This window comes from Telmatherina bonti, assembly GCF_933228915.1.
Source record: "Telmatherina bonti genome assembly, chromosome: 6".
NCBI lineage: Eukaryota > Metazoa > Chordata > Actinopteri > Atheriniformes > Telmatherinidae > Telmatherina > Telmatherina bonti.
Genome location: NC_136624.1, coordinates 34779764 through 34797151, shown reverse-complemented (window position 1 = coordinate 34797151; position 17388 = coordinate 34779764). Strand labels below are relative to the sequence as shown.

At 43.3% G+C, this 17388-nt stretch overlaps 1 protein-coding gene across 1 annotated transcript in view; it reads right to left on the bottom strand.

Annotated features, from left to right (window-relative positions):
• foxp4 (forkhead box P4) overlaps positions 1 to 17388 on the bottom strand; it is a gene marked incomplete at its 3' end in the record, with an annotated part of 81432 nt that overhangs the window by 16020 nt on the left and 48024 nt on the right. The window contains exons 3-6 of the mRNA XM_079241521.1: positions 17182 to 17271; positions 7264 to 7386; positions 4192 to 4329; positions 649 to 787 (exon numbers count right to left, since the gene is read on the bottom strand). Of these exons, the coding sequence (XP_079097647.1) occupies positions 649 to 787; positions 4192 to 4329; positions 7264 to 7386; positions 17182 to 17271 (490 nt within the window). The remainder of the gene's footprint in view (positions 1 to 648; positions 788 to 4191; positions 4330 to 7263; positions 7387 to 17181; positions 17272 to 17388) is intronic.

Sequence of the window (17388 nt, the reverse complement as noted above, 5' to 3'; positions counted from 1 at the left end):
GTGTGTATGCGTGTGTGACTGCATGTGAGTCTGCATCAAGGGGGAAAAAAAGGCAAAGATCAGAGACAGAGGGAAGGAAACAGGTCTGTTTGGTCAACTCAGTCAGCGCTTTAGCAATGTTACGGGCACTTTACAGCCCTTAAGGCTTTCTCTGCCAGTGAGATAGCGTGCATGTGTGCACGTCCACAGACAAAAGTGGGCATTCACAAACAGAGGCATGGTCACTAAGGGCGGGCTTGCAACAGTCAGAGTTTATTATTGTAAAAGTCTACTGACAAATTTAAGGGGCGGTGGGTGAAGTTACGCATCGGAAAAGACAAAAACCCAGTGGGAACAGCAATAGCAAAATGACAATATTCTTGTGTCTGGCTAATGTCAAGCACAAACACACACAAATGCATCTCTAAGCAGGAGGCTTAGTAGCATATTTTACCTATTATCCAAATGAGTACTTTCCACAAACCCACCAATCAGGTTTCCTTTTATCTTTTATAGGCTGATTAACTTAACAGGCTCCACAGGCAGCACTGGGCACAGGCCTATGTCTGTGTGTGTGTGTGTGTGTGTGTGTACGCAGTAAGGGCCAGGATGTGTGTTACAAAGCGTTGCATGTTTAAGGTTCTGTTCTGCATGTGTGCGAGCACGTACCTTGCTGCAGAGATTGCATGGCGGCGGTGGGCTGCAGCGGTACCAGGCCTTGTCTCTGGAGGTTGAGGATGTGCTGCTGCTGAAGCTGCTGCATTTGGATCAGCTGCTGCTGGAAGGCCAGCTGCTTACTGCCTAACTGCTGCGAGCCAGAGAAAAGACACACACACAGACACACACACACATTTCAATCAAAACATACATACAAACATTTCAATCTAAAAAAACTGAATTAGAAAATAACATACAATATTATCATTTGGGCTGCTTATCGTATGACTGACATATGTCAGTTTGAACTAATTTCAATAAACTTGTAGAAAAACAAATAAATATGCAAACAAAATGATAATATATGATAACAAAATGACACCTGTAATAGATAAAAGAAGAAAAGAAGCCTGATTCCAAACCGTAAAGACCCCGAGAATGTTAGGAAGGGGCGATGGGATTAAAGGAGGTTAAAGGGAGAGTGGAGAGGCCTCCAGAACATGTGGTGATAATGTCTGTGTGTGTTACTGTGATAAATGTCCCCTTTCCTGCTGTCCCAGTCTGGGGCAGACCTGGACTGTGCAGTGCTATTTGAAAGCCCCCCCCCCCCCCCCTCCTGAACCTGACCCAGCACAACCAACCCCTGAGATGTACTTTATCTTTCGGAGATAACTGGTGGGGAGGAAAAATAAATAAATACAACATCTCATTGTGTGTGAAAGAGAGTGGCGGCTTGGACCTCTTTGAACAGAGAAAACTCACAGGAAGGGCAAATAGGTCATTTCCTTTCAGACTCGCTCTCTGGGGAAGAGAAGTGTGGTGGCAGTGTGCTTGTGTGTGCTTGTTCAGGGGCAGGTGGGGGGGGGGGGGGGGGGTGACAATCTCTTTACTTGGACAATTTAATGGTTTAGGTAAACTGGATGATATGAGTTACTGGAAATTTGGGCCTGCTGCCATGGAAACAACCTGCAAACACGACTTGCACAAAGTCAGCCTCACACATCACCAATGACTATTCTCAAGCGCTCAGACATGTCAGTTATTGCTTGTAGAGGAAATGATCTCATCCTGAAAATAGTCTACATGTTCAGTCAAATACAGCCTTGATCCTGGTTTATTGATAAAAATAGATAAGGACACTTTGATGCTGAGAAAATAAGTTGACAGTAGAGACATTTCCAAGACCAGAGAGATGTTATTCATGATGCGCTGATGTTTTTTTTTTACTTTGCCACAGTGTTACGGTGGAAAGCAATAGGTCATCCCAGCACCGATGTGATCCACCATAGGAAGTAATGGACCATTTGTAAATGGTGTAACCCACTGGTGTATTTGGAGGGAAATGTCTCAAAGCTGATTGGTCAAACAGCAGCTAACACATTTTTGAAAGTGCAGGAAGCCAAACAAACGCCAACTGCAACTGTTAACGACAACATTGTTCCTTCATTGTGGTTTCTGCTGCTAGACGCTTGAAAATGTCTGGAATAATCAATAATGGCTTAAATTTAGTCACTTTGTGAGTCCAGTAAATCCGATGTAATTGCAGAGCGGAGAACGTTGATGTTATTTATTAAAGGTGTATCATTGGCATAAAATAACCAGGGAAATAATCCTCTTAAGCTGATGTGAGATGTGTTGTGGGTCTGCAGAAGTCTGTGTCATGCTTACATAGTTCAGCTCTTTGAAGTGAATTGCCAAATTCTCATTAGTTACAATAAATGGTTTATCAAGATCAGAATGTCCTGACTGAACTGCTTTATCCCTCTTTCTTTCTTTCTTTCTTTCTTTCCATGCCCTCTGCCCTCCCTCCCCCCTTTTTCAAACTTGTCTGTCCATTTTATTTTTTCCCTTCCTTTCGCTGTCTTTCATTCCCTCCTGAGATATGGCTACAATTGTTTAAAACACACACATTACATGTGTGTGTATGTGTGCCTGTGTTCTGTTTACATTAGCTGTGGCTGAGTGGCCAAAGCTAGCGCAGTAACAGGCTGTCAATGTGATTTATGAGCACATCACACACTGTCTGAGCCTGCCAGTCACACAGATGCACACATGTGCACACAAACACACACTCAGGAGATGCACAGACGCACTCTAGATGGACACCCAAAGACACACGCACACACACATACACAGGCAAGCATCTCCCGTGATGGTCAGAGTCACTTCATTAAGCTGACTCCTGACCAGTCCCAAATGCTCCATCGACACACAAAACACTGCCTCAGCACACACATACGCAGTATTTCTTTCAATGCATCACTTCCACGCAGACATGAAAGTGAAAAGGAATTGCAGCGGAGAGTGAAAAGGCCAAAAAAGTCAGACGCACTGACGCACAGAGATTTTATTTTATTCTTCTTTTCTGTCCAGGATTTTCTTTTCTGGTTGGAACTACCGGCTTGGCTTGACTGCAGAGTAAATATAAACTACAGCACAACATCTTGTTGGAGGCTGACAAACACACAAACCTTTCAACGCAGAACATTTGTCTGACCAGGAAAAATGTCAGAAATGACTACAAAGGTGATGATTGACACCTCACAGTAACTGAGAAGCATTGACTGCTGGAGGGGACCTTAGTCACATCAGTCGCATGGAGCTCTGTAGGGAGGCATATTCCCCCAGGTGTATGTGTTTGTGCAGTGATCCATCACACATCAAGCCTCTCCCTCTCTGTCTGCTTGTATGTGGAGCTGTATGACCAGTGTATGCACTTGTCTCCTTGTTACAGGATGAGCAACCTGAAAACTGGGACAGTGGCAGAGCGCTGGGAGAAAGAGAAAAGCGATTCAGGCATCCTCTCAACATGCGACTCAACCACAACTGGTTTGCTTTGGTCACGGTCGAGTTGGTTGACCGCTGTCAGTGAGGGGTGGGAGCTCTGCCCACTGGGAGAAGAGGATGGAGAAGATCGGAGGGAGAGAGAGACAAATCTAGAATGTGTTTTCTCATGCGTTTATCAGAAAAGTCTCACAAGGTCTTCCTCTCCAAGCCTTTCTCCTGCATAGTCCCCAACGTGTTTGGGTTAGAAGCATTCATGCCGTACGCTTATACAAAAGCACACATACACACCCACAACTTCTTGCACACACAGGTTATGACAGTAATCATGTCTGATTGATTCAGATCCTCTTTGTTGAGCCACAATGCAATCCCAGTTGATCCTTTGTACCACATAGGTGGTTAAATCTGGCACAGTGTGTGTGTTCATTTGTGTGAAAAAGAAAAAGTGAGAGGAAGGAGGTTTAGAACTTTGGTGGGATTAGTAGACAATTAAAGAGTGGCAGACCCCTCCTACAAGCAGAGGAATAGGCTTAAAAATGCGTCGGCAGAGCGTTTGCTGCTAAACCATGTTGCTTTTTAGTTAAGTTTATGCACAATAAGAAAGTTGAAAATTGCAGGATGAAAAGAAAAAGTGTATTATATACATCTGATGTTCTATGGATTTCCTTATTTCTCTTCAGCTTTTTCACTTTTGAACCACTTGTACTGCATTTAACAGTACTTCAGGGTGTGCTTGAGCTGAGTGAGAGTGTACTTGGTGAAGTTCACCTCTTTTGCCGCTTGCTTCCCGGCCTGCTGTTGCTGTTGCTGCTGCTGCTGCTGCTGCTGTTGCTGCTGCTGCTGCTGCTGCTGAGTCAGAAGCTGGAGATGTAACTGCTCCTGCTGCTTTTTGTAGTACTCCTGTAACTAAAGACAGGCACAAAAAGTGGGCGGCAGGGTGGAGAAAGGGGAAGAGAAGGGTGGAAACATACAAGGTGAGTGAGTTACTCTGTGTTTGGGCGCCAACAATACAACTACAGATATCTGATGCTGCAATGACTCAAAGTTATCAAACAACATACTGTCACTCCAACAGGAGTCTGAAATAATGCAGTTTCTGCTTTCAGTCAGGGCCGCAGTGTATTGTCGTGGTGGTGTGTGGTTTATTAACAAGCAAACACACACCTGACAGAGGCTGCTAAAGTACATTATGCAGCTGTTGTTGTGTGAAGCTGTGTGGCAAGGTGATTGTGTATGTCAAAGCTAAGCCCCTTTGGATTATTCAGAGTTCAAGCTCTGTAAAGAAGGAACTGTTTCTGGCACAATGCGGACAGACAAATGAGCAACCGACCAGAAATGCACCTGCAGGTGAATGTATTATAAAGAGGAAGACAGCATGACCAAAACATAAGAAACGTATAGATCTGAAGATCTTATGATGAGTAAACACACCCACACAGACACACACACACATACAGCCTAAAAGACTGAGCATGCCTGTTCTTAACTAACAGGGGGAAAAAAAAAGCACATGTGGATATTTTGTCACTGATATGCTTTTAGCTAGATTTGACTGTTTTTAGTAAGACTGCTGCCACGACACACCTGCTGGGCACGAGTGTTCTCATATTTTACCGCTAAGAGGTTTCAGACAGTAAATCTTAAATAGGCTGTTTTCATGCCATGTGCAGATAAGAGAAGTGGCCCCAGGTTATGTATAGTTACAGGCTGTCCATCGTCTGCTGTAGTTACAGGTTGATGGAGTGAGCGACGATTTCTACTGAAGCTTCTAGTTTGTTTGTTTTTTTTAACATGCCTGTAGCTCAAAGTGCAATAACCTCAAAATACGGCATCCATCTAGAACACACATGGACACACATACAGTCAAATAAACACCCGCAAGTATCCTCTGACTGGCCGCAGCGTGTCTGTTTGTTTGAGTTGGTAATCATTAATTTACCCAGGAAGCTCCATTAAGATTACAATCTTGCTGAGAGGAGAGTAATGCAGAGAGGAAAACTCTCACTGACCACAGTGTGTGTTAGTCTGTGTGTGTGTGTATGGGTAGGCAGAGGGGGGGGGGGGGGGGGGGGGGGGGTATCCTCTTGAGAACAGCTTGTACATGTGTCTGTCTGCAGTTTGTCTTTGTTTCATGGTGCATCGAATGTTCAAAGAGGCTTTTCAGACGAGAATGACTTCACAGCGCAGCAGTTGCTTCGGTCTCTCATCCGTCTGACCCTACACTGAGCAGACTGCACACCACTGCCCATCCGTGCCACACACCCATTGCAATGTAATGCTCCTTCTGAGCAAAGCTGTTTCCCATTACCCAGTAATCTCATCCCAGTCGTGGTTTCATTTTTTGCGTAATTTACAGCTTCTCTCGTATGATGTTCCTTCTTGTCCTTAATTTCGTTTAAATGCAGGACTCATTCCTTCCTGCAGATCCTTCTGTCTTTTCCATCTGTCTTTCCTTTCTTTTATCGCTCCTTAGGCGGAGTTAATCTCTCTTTTCTGCGTCACTAGCCCCAATCGCCTCCTAATCACACAGACAAATGCATATGCAAGCACACACACATATACATACTCGGCTGGAGAGTGGTGAGTTGAGGGAATAATTAAGTGATAATTAAGGTCTTTTTAATGATTTGATTCAGTGGCTCTGTGCATTAAGAGTATGTGTAAGTGAGGCACTCACCTCTCTAGCCTATTACCATGACCTTGACTTTAGTGAACATACCAAGATAGAAAAGCAGAGCAGCCGTAACATAAGTAAAGGTTAGAGGAAACTTAAAGGTTAACACACAAACACATATGAGGATACACAAATCAATGCTCGTACAAACACACAACTGTTTTGTAGCAATGGGCTGTAAAAACTTACATACACACTCTCACACAATGCACTATCGCCATGGGGATATGGAATTTAATGCTCCAGTGAGTGATATGTTGGTTGATTGTTCTGTGTGTGTGTATGTCCGTGTGTAAAAGTGCCTGATTTGCAGATATACACTAAGTTTGCAGTCCATACTGTGGTTAATTAAGTGGGAGAGCAATGTTAAACTCAGTGGTTTTTATTAGCGGTGCAGTGAGTGAGAGTGCATTATCAACCCCTTCCCCTCCATCTCCTTCATCCTCATTACAGAAAAAAAAAAGAGCTGGTGAGGAGATTCCGAGCCATCTGCATGTCTGTTTCCAGAAAGCCAGCACATTTCACATTTCCATTATGAAACATGTTGTCAGATCTTCCCTCTGCAATTTATACTAGCCTAAAGCTACCGCTTCTTATTAAATCTACAGTATTCTCTGCTTTGCCCGAGTGTGTATGTACATGTTTTCTAGACATCCTCTACTATGCAATTATTTCCCTATCACCACACTGTAACAGGCATATTCGCAACCTTTACAAGGCGGCATGTGTGCTTTGCTTGTGCAGGTAGGAGGTGACGAGTTTGTGCAGTTAAATATTTGACAAATCTATTACAGATGAAGAGTGTTTATTGGTTTATGTCGACATGGCAACCCCTCTATCAAGGGCCAGGCGTCAACACATACCCCTGATTCACTGTGAATCACACACTGATGCATCTATGTGTGTTTGTAGGTGTGCATATGAGTACCTGCATCCTCTTAACAACATTAACACAGAGGGAACAGCAAAATGGTAATGCATGCAAATGCTGGAAGGGTGCTTATCTTCAAGATCACTGAGCACTGAATAAGATACAATCATGCCCAGTATGTGTCATCACTTGCTAAAACGGTTACACAATCAAACATGTCAGTCTTGAACTTGGTCCACACAGAAAGTGTGTGTGTGTGTGTGTGTGTGTGTGTGTGTGTGTATGCATGTGTTACCTGCTGTAGCATAAGAGCTTGCTGTTGCTGCAGCAAGGCCTGGAGCTGAGGGGGCGACAGGATCTGTTGCATCTGCTGAGGAGTGATCATCTGTGGACTCATCATAGCCATGGACACAGGCACCTGAAGACAGAACAGGGACACATGCACGTTTTAAATTCCTCACACACCTTCACCCTGCAGAACAAGAACAGCTCAGTCAGTCAGTGGGGGAAAGCTTGTATGAAAAAGCCCAACCAGCATGACTGTGCCTGCAACTCAATGCTCGACTCAACACAAAAAATCCATGCAGAGGTAACACAGCATGCTGGCATGGACAACTAAGTTGGAGAGGTGTGTCATCTTGTTAAAAGAGCTGGCAACACATTTAATGGTAAATAGGCTTAAACACACTCATATTGTTGACACTTTCCTGCACAAAGCTGGCACTGTTAAAAATTGTCAATTTCTCTGGCAGCAGTCAGATAAAAGGACAGATATGTAATCTCCCAATGAAATACAAAATCTTATCTGCTTTTATAAACACATGATTACAATGGCCTCCGTTTCTCTCTCTCCTCACAGTCAGGCCTGGCTAAGAGGAAAGGAACAACAAAGTGGCTATCTGATGAGATGAATATCTCAGGAGATAATGCTGCAGGCAGCAAAAGAAACAAGAGTGAGAGAGAGGACCGAGTTGTGATTTTTGCAGATGTGTTGTGCAAGCAGTTGTAATGTTGGCGCACTGTACACAGAGATGTGCAGAGATGCTAATCTGATAACAAACACTGCAACACCGAGAACAAAATTATCGCATACATTTGAAACTGAGAATGCAAATGTAGACAAAATATGTGAAAAAAAAACATACCAGTAAATCCTGCTGACAGAGCACTTACCCCAGCAGTTAATGAATACACTTAATAAGGGGGAAGAGGGCAGAGAAAAGAGATATCTGGTAGGGGATTGAAGCTGATCTTTTTGGCATTTTTATTTTTTTCTTTATGTATTAAAGATAACTAGCTCTTCATTCACTTGCTGCACATCAATAAATTACTTTTTCAATGCAAACAGCCGTCATGTCCTAACATGACGATAGCTGCTTCATAGAAATAAATGGAGCACCCCTGAATTAGGCCATTTATCTATTTTTACTTCTTGAAACAAGAAATATTTAACCTCCCTCATGGTGAAACCATGTGTGTGTATGCCATTTGTGTGTGCACGCATATCTTGTTGTACTGCTGTCTATCCAGACCCCACCTGAGGGGATTGCTGTGTGTGAGAGGAGCTGAGCTCCATAACCTGTAAATCAAATCTATAAAGACCTGATTTGACTTTGTAAACAAGATTGGCTGTAAACACTAACATCCTCTTCCATCTAGTCAGGATGAAGGGATGGAGAAAAGTTAGAGGAGAGCTGGAGACAAGTGGATCTGGGACTGGATGGAAGAAGAAGAAGAAGCGTGGGAAAGGACACATGAGTGAATGTGCTGTAGCGCAGCAGTGTGTTTTTAAGGTGTAAAAACAGGGAGCAGAAGATGAAGAAAGGATGGTGCTGGAGTGGGAGGGGGGGGGTGAGTAAGGAGCAGGGTGGTGCTGTGGCAGTTGGTAAAGGAAAAAGGCAAAGGAGATGAGAGGGAAGTGGAATACAAAGATGGGGGTGTTGATGGGTGCCGCTTGGCGTCATGCCAGCTTGCCCCCGCCGCCGGGCCTTGTCAGTCTAAGCTGCCAAATGAAAAGCTGTAATTAATTGCTCGTGTGCATCCCATTCTTCCTCCCTGACAACTCATACATTCTATTTTATACACACCGCCATCAACATTTTCAAGTCACGGGCGTAATAATTACTGGAGTTATAGCACCTTTCTGTGTGTCGGCTGATGTTTCTGATGCCAGAACCACATGTGCATGCCTGTGTGCAACTGCAGATATACTCTACTGTATCTGTGTATGTGTGTGTGTGTGTGTGTGTGTGTGGCAGGCTGAATGTTGAGTAGTTAAGGTTTGACGCCATTAATTGCCCCTATAATCTAATATCACAAAGCGTGGTGATTATGGGGCATGCGTTGCCACCGCCATACGACACCGCCAGCCTCAGAGCCCCGCCACAAAACAAAAGCCTCGCCATTAGCGATTTGACGGGCCAGGACAAAAGCGCTTCACAATGCAGAATTATATTTTCATTCGGCTTTGTCTCTCCCGGTGAATGATTTCTCCCCTTTCATTGGACTGTGAATAGGGAGAGTCTGAAAAGCCGGGCGATTTGAAGTCAGCCATTTATTAAATGCATTTAATTTTTTTTCTCGCTGTCGTCCCTGTTTTTTTTTTTTTTTTTTTTTTCATGTAGCATGTTAATTTAAAAGAGAGAGAGATGCATGATAGATTAGTGGGAGAAAGGTGAGGCTGGAAGGAGGTGTGGAGGAGGAGGAGGGGGGGGGGGGTTTGCTGTGTAGGTGAAAGCAGGGAAAACACAGAAAGAAGGAAGAAGGAGGTAGAAACTGGAAGAAATTAAGTAGAACTTTGTAAACTCTCAGAGAGATAGAAAGAAACCCTAAAAATCACGTTTGGAGAGGAGCAACGTGTCGCCTACAGGCTGAAGCATCATCAGTGCAGACACACACTGGCACGCACACACTCACTTTCAAGCAGAACCACTAATAACAGCAAGATTGGAAGAAAAGGCAACTCTAAGATGTCGCTCATATCATTAACATGCAAGAATCATTCACAAGTAGACTCACAACACACACACGCACTGGCAGACGCACACTTCTGAAGGGTCAGTGGCTGACAGGGGTCAACCCCTGCCATGGATGGAGGGAGCTGGGGGAGGAAAGGATGGAGAGAAGAGAGGAGAAGCAGGAGACAGCCCTGTCGTTTACAGAGAACGGAGGGGTAATTAGAGGGGTTGTTTGAAGAGGGAGTTTAACTGATTAACAAAGGAAGAGAGGGAGCTGGGGAGTGCCCAAAAGATGGGAAGGAGAAGGAGGAGAAAGGCACGAGGTCCCCCAGGAGAGAAAAAAAAGAAATAGGGGGATGTAACTTGCATTTCAATGAGGCTCCATCCCTCTCTCCTCTGCTCTCCTCCCTTGATGACTTTTCAGTCTAACAAGGAGGAAAGTCTTTCACCGCTTTCCATTTCAGATGGAACCTCGAGAAGGGAAGAGGGATCGCGATCTGATGTTAAACCAGCTGGGAGTCGGGGTGAACAGGCCCCACTGGAGCTCCAGGACAGTTTCTAAAATGTTAGCATCTTCTCCAGCTTAGTGGGCTCAGTATGTCTGAGATCAGAACAAATAAACCCAGCAGCCTAACGACATGTTTTTGCATTATTTTGGCACAAAAATGATCCTATTGGTGGTCTTAGGCCCTTAAAACACACATTTAAACTGTGTGTGATGAGAATCCCACAAGCCATGTGGCAGTTGAACAGAAAGTGACAGTAAGTGTTCACTAAACATCTCTTCTAGCGTCAGAGAAATCTACCTCTGCAGTTATTCACATCATGCATGCTCCAAAGCGTGCAGACAGTTAGTGTAAGCGTGAGTGTGTGTATTTGTGTGTGAGATGGCAGAGAGAGGTGAGAAGAAAGGAAGCTATAATCAGAATCTAAACAGGCTCTCAGTGTAAATGATGCAGGCTCTGCCTCTGGGTCTACAGGGACACACAGGAGAGAGGGATAATTGAAAAAATGACAAGTAGAGAGCAGAAGGAAGAGAGAGGCTGACAAAGTCCTCCTCCTCCTCCTCACCCCCCTCTCTTGGTAGGAACAAACCCCAGCGCTGTTTATCCTTGTCACTGAGCATTACCACCTCACCCTGGAACTGACTGACTCCCCGTCTACCTCCCTGTCACACACACACACACACACACACACTGACACACACAAACACCTTGAGGTGCGTAAGCATCGTCCTCCGTTCTCAGTTCGTTTTGTTTACAGCGTTTTTGTAACATATTTATCAAATGGTGTTAAATATATCGCAGCTCTTCTGCCTATTCTGATCAGGCATTAGGAAAAGTTGGACACCTCCCATCCCTGGGAGGAAAACAGGAATCTGAGCTCTTTCTGCTTCATCGCAGAGTGGCTGTGTGTCGGTCTGCGTCAGCACCGTGCAGCTTTGTTGGTGTGTAAATGATTCTTGTTGGTTCAGGATTTGTTTATTCCCCAGCTATCATCACCATCACTCTTCCCATCTCCGAGTCCGTCCAGGTAAACAGCCTGTCTGAGCTCATCATGCTAAGAAATGAGAGGAGATCACGGGGTGGTGGTGGTGGGCGGGGGGGGGGGCAGAAGAAAATAAAAAAACCATCTGAGTGAAAAAGAGAAATGGAAGGGGTGCCCACTGTGCTGAGTGTGTTGTTTGGAGCTCAGGTCTAGGCCTCCACTGGAAGTAAAAGGGCCTCATTGTGTGCGGTAAGTACCCCTCCTCCAGCCAATCTGCAGCGAGGCCAGGGGCCACATTGGTCTGGGGGGAACTGATGAGCGAAGCCAGGTGGGGTTGGGGATCATAGAGGCTTCAGACTTGCAACTTTTTTGCTGAGTAATGTATATATCTGTGGTTATGAATGTGCCAAAGCAACTTTCTTTTTTTTTTTTTTCATTGAATTTATTTCTGTTTATTTAATATTTTTCCATATGATGTTTGTAATAACTTTATTATTTCAATATGAGATTTTCTACTTCTTTATGGTCTTTTCGAAATTTCTAAATACATTATGAGACCAAGAAGAAAAGATCATGAGAAGACAAACAATAACCTTTTTTCTCCAGAATGTCATAGCATTTAGCTGTGCTTAACAAACTAATGAAGTATTCATTAAATTTTCTACACGTCTTTTTTTTTTTCCATTTATGTTTGGAAGATAACAAAAAGTAGATATTAACGTTTTTTTTTAATCTTTCATTTGTAGCAGCTGACTCTCTCCCGTTGTAAAGGCCTCTGCATCTGGAAATATTTGTTAAAAAAATTCAGCAGATGGCAGTTTTTAAAGGTTTCTCACCTGGAGGCTGCACAGTGTCAAAAGGATGAAACATTTATGAATCTTTATTTTCCCAACCGCTGGTAGATTTGCAGATGGGACTTCTTTTTTTTAACTGGCTAAATAAAATTACCTTCAATAAATAAGCTCTCTAAATTCCAATTTTGATTACGCAGACAGAGAAATGTTAACATTTAGAGAATTTTTCCATTTTAAACCAAAACTTTGGTGTGCACACTTTTTTTTGACGGTATTTCCATTTTCTAAGTGTCCTAATTTCCTCTTATCCACAGAGACTATATCAGTTTAGTTTCTTTACAGTTTCATAACCCTTCAATTGAATTTAAGAAAGATTTCAGATTGAAGAAAGAAATAGCTTTACAGTTTAACAGGTTTTATTGATTTTATTCCCTAAATCTCTTGTTCAATAGATTTTTTTAACTGAAATTTCATTCATCAACGACACGAGCCGCCTCTGCACTTTGTTTACGGTAACTCACAAGCACATAAAGAGAGACGAGGTGGTTTTAAATCATATTATGAATCTGTAAAACATTAAATGTAACAATGTGATTAAACAGGATGAAAATAAGAGTGTAAACGGGGAGTTTGGGTTTTTCCTGCAAGCTCACATCCAAACAGCGTGGTGAGAAACCATAAAACACAGCTCTTACAGACGAGGGCCCAGAAGAATGAAAAAGAAGAAAAAAAAACTTGAAAAGAGGACAGTGAGAGGCCAGCAAGTTCAAGTGGATAATCCCCCCCACCCACACCACCCCTCCTCCTCCGTTGCCTCCCTCTATCTAACGCCCCAGTGCTTCAGAATAAAAATGACAACACATTTCCAGAAACACACGGACATACACACAGGCAGGGCGCTTCATTGGGAAGTGTGAGAGGCCGTTATCGACCATATTTCATTACTGATTTCACTCATGTTTCAAATCACAAAATAAGAGTTTCACACTTGAGTGGCCAGACCCAAACCTTTCCTCTCCATCCTCCTCGTCTGTCTGTCCACCCCTCAGTCCAGAGCCGAAACCCAATTCACTGGCTGCTCAGCTTGCCCCCGTACGCCCTTCACAAACTGTCAGGATCCCATACCACCACCCCAACACACTCTCTCACACACACACACACACACACACACCAACCTGCAGACACAGCCACAATTCCCTCCACATCAAATGAGAGAAACTGCCAACTAAGCACTTTCCCTGAGTGGACAAAAGGAGCGCTTTGGGGAAAACACTTTAAAGGGAAATAAAAGAGAACGAGAGAAGGAGACGCTTCAGTTCTGTGGACTCTGGAGGCTGAAATGTTCATTTTTCCACATACTTTTACTGATTCCTGAAAAGACTTTGAACCGTGCCAAAATGTCTATATTTCATTTTCTTTAGAAAGGAAAAAAACCGTTGGTGATTTACAGAAGACAAACGGTGAATTAGGATTGCAAAAACGGTTAAAAATCTTTGTTTTAAGAGTGACATGACTCAAGTTTCTTTCTCTCACCTCTCCTCTGTGACTCCTTCTCTCCTTCCATCCCACTGTGCTGGTGTCAGCCCTCTCCAGAGAGGGGGAAGCCAAGCTAATTAACATATCTCTAATGAGTCTTTTCATTTTTTTCCTAATTAAACGAGCTCCTCAATAATACATGAAAACAGGACACCGCGCTATTCAATTACATACATATGGGCCTCAGCCAATGCACGTGCCGTAATCTGTATGTGTGCATGCCAAGTGCCAGTGTGTTAAGTGTGCCAGCCATGCGTCTGCCAAGTGGTGCATATGTGTCGGCGTGTGCCCACACAACGTGTGAATGTGTGCCAAGCGAGTTCATTGTAAAGAATGTGTGGCAGGTCATGGAGACATGCTACCTATCATGCTGGGTAATCCGCCAATTGCTACTCTGTCTGTCAGCTGTGTGCCCACCAATTCTCTCAGTAGCACTCATGCCACAAGCGATTAAGGTAAATGTAGCCAATTATGTCTTACACTTATGACAAACACACACCAAATGTGTAAAATTACCCAAATTCCAGAGTGTTTTTTTTTTTTTTTTAATCTCTCAGGCCTTTTCTTCATACAAGAGATTGAAGACATATTGTGTGTGCATGTTTAGTCTGTATCTATTCCAAGAAAGATTGAGATTAACAGAAAAAAATTGGAAATAAAATCCAAATAAAAGGACTAGAAAGAAACTTGATAATCTATCTTTTTAACTGTCAGACGTTTTATTTTTGCTTCCACTGACAACTAAAGAAAAACATTTTCTCCTCTGCAGCCGCTGTAGCTGCAGTTTTGTCCAGTTTTTTTTTTTGTCCCTTTTGCCATTGCCCATCTACAGACTTGAGCTATTGTGGAGTTTCTCCTGAACTTGACATACGACAGTGTGACACACATGCACACAAAATAGATTGATACCATCTCACACAGCCAGCCAAACAGAGACTATCTCTGAGCAACCAATCAAAACGCAGATACAATCTTGGAGTTTCTTTTGCTGTCTGCTCAGATCCTCCACTCTATTATGAATAAAGAAAAGAAATATGATGGGGGGGCGGCAGCGTGTGGGGTGTATGGAGAAGTAGGCGGGAGCTTGTCAGCACAGACCGAGGTTTCTCCAGAGAAGTAGAAGCATGAAAGTCTTCCCGCTCACCCTGTCTGTTTCTGCCGTTCGCCCTCAGAGAAGAGAAAAATCTAATTATCGAGCTCCTAAAGATCTCATTATTGGCTGAGGCTCATTTGCATGTGTGAGAGCAGCCCAGCAGGAGCCAACCTGGGGACGGCCATTTTGTGCCTGATGTGAGCCTCTGCGCTGTGGCTTATTGTCACCTTCAGAAATGACCACATTAAATGTCTAGCTTCCCTCACTCCAGCATTCGCTCACTCTCTCTCTGTGGCAAATGGAGCGGTGATCAAAGGTGATCATAAAGCGCAAAATCATAGTAATTAAGAGATGTCCACCCACCACTTAGTGGTCAGGTTTACATTGTGAAATCTCATAAGCTTAACTTAAGACTTACACACAGGTACACAAACAACAACAGGCTTCAAATTTGCACTTTGGTGTTTGTGCCCAAGTTTGTCCTGTGGGACTGTGGAGATCTGAGCGTAAACACACACACACACACCAATGTAAATTCAGCTGTGTGCGTACTTTTGCCTTGGTAGGACACGTAGGGCCATGTGAGCTGACAGCTCAGACAACAGAGATGTAGCACGGGTGCCCCGGAGAGTAGAGCGAGGCTAGCCAGGTCAGGCAGCAACAAACAGGACAAACAAGACAGAGATGGAGAGAGTAGAAGAGGGGTAGCATGGCATTTGTATGCGTGTTTGAGAAAAGAGAAAGAGGGGGGAAGTTATGCTTGTTTCATATAAGAGATGTGACAATGAAGCAGGTCAGCTGAATGCATGTTTGACCTGCATTTTGCCGCGTTCATGTGTAAACGCCTGTTCACAGACTCCAACACTGCTCTTTTGAAAATGAGCCTATCCCTGGTGGAAAGGCTCACCAAAGCAGGGCTATGAATTTATGCCACAGTAGCAGCATTTGGGTGGATTTACGGTATTTATGTAATATTAATCACAGAAAGATTTTGGCACAAATAAAGACTGTTTTAATTACAGTCCCTTATCGTTTACAGTAAGCGTTTAATTTCAACAGCTGCAGGTTTCTATTTAAATGAAATAAAGCAAACCTGATTCCCGTTCAGGTTTTGATGAAAGTCTAATCTGTAAATCCTACTTTTCAGACATATTTCATTTTCTGACATCATGAGTAATAAGGTGCCTTTTGTTCTGTGGCATTTCTGCACTTCCCAGAGGTCAGTCGGCAATTAAACCGTGTAAGCGCTAGTTCAGTATCTTCGCAGTTTCTCTTTTTGTGGACGATGTCTGTTTTATGTGATATTATTCTTTCTTTTCCTGTTCTGTCATGAAGCACACAGCAGTCTAGAATGATTATAAAGCTTTTCCTTGTTCTTCTCAACAACTTTATGTTGCCGCAGTCAAAGCTGTGAAAGGTTTTATTTTCTTGATTTTTATGGGGGAAAAAAAGACGTGATCCGAACACTTGTAAGAACAAACAAAAGTACTTGAATACATTTTACACCTACTTGTTTGTATGTGCTGAAGTGTATCACTTTAAATCAGATCTAAAATCTTCCCACATAAAAAAAAAAAAAGTTGCCTCAATTGGATCCTTACTGGCTTCAGACACTACAAATTAAAAGCTCCTTTATCCACAGCTCTGGCTTGTATCTGCATTTTACACTCCTCTATCTCTGTCACTCTATCCTTCATTGTGATGATGCAGCTGTCTGTTTATCATGTGACATGTTAATGAGAGGAGTAATGCAATAACCAGAGTGCTTACTGTTCTAATAGACCCCTGCCCCAACTCAGTTGTTGCAAAACACAGCTTAAAATTATCATTATGTACTCAGCATATCGTATAATTGCAAAAAAAAAAAGAAAAAAGAAAAAAAAAAGCTGCCAAATGTAATGCATGCAAATGTGATATGTATCAACATACACTGTTAGTAATGATGCATATGTCCTGCCTGTGTGTGTGTGTGTGTGTGTGTGTGTGCGTTTGTATGTGTGTGCAGCCTCTTCAAGTGTCTTTCACTAGGGATCCTGTACTCCAGCTAACCCCACTCTCTCTGCTTACTGTGGAATTCAACTCAGAAAACAGCTCATACCCAGAAACTACAAAGGCCTCATTCACTCACACTCTTAACAATCAGCCACACAGACATACGTGCACTCCCACACAGAAGGGCGAGACACATCTAAACAAAGATCTTGAAGCAGATGTGTACATTACACAGACAGATTGGATTTAAAAAATAAAACTCTAAAGTATTATGTGGCAATAAAATGCTTAATAATATAAAGAACCTGATAAAGCAATACTTGGGTTGTGCATGTGTGTGTTCGCACTCTGACCTGAACGGGGCTCTGCTTGACCTCGTTGCTGCCAGGGGAGTTGAGGCCAGAGGCCTGCTGGAGGAGGAACTGTCTGGCTGCCTGGAGTGCCTGTGAAAGAGGGAAAAGTGGACGGTCAGATGTATAAAAGATACCAACTTTCAGAAAAGTGCTTCGCTGTCGAACGCAAAGAAAAAAGTTCAGGTGTGCATGTTTAAATGAACATGT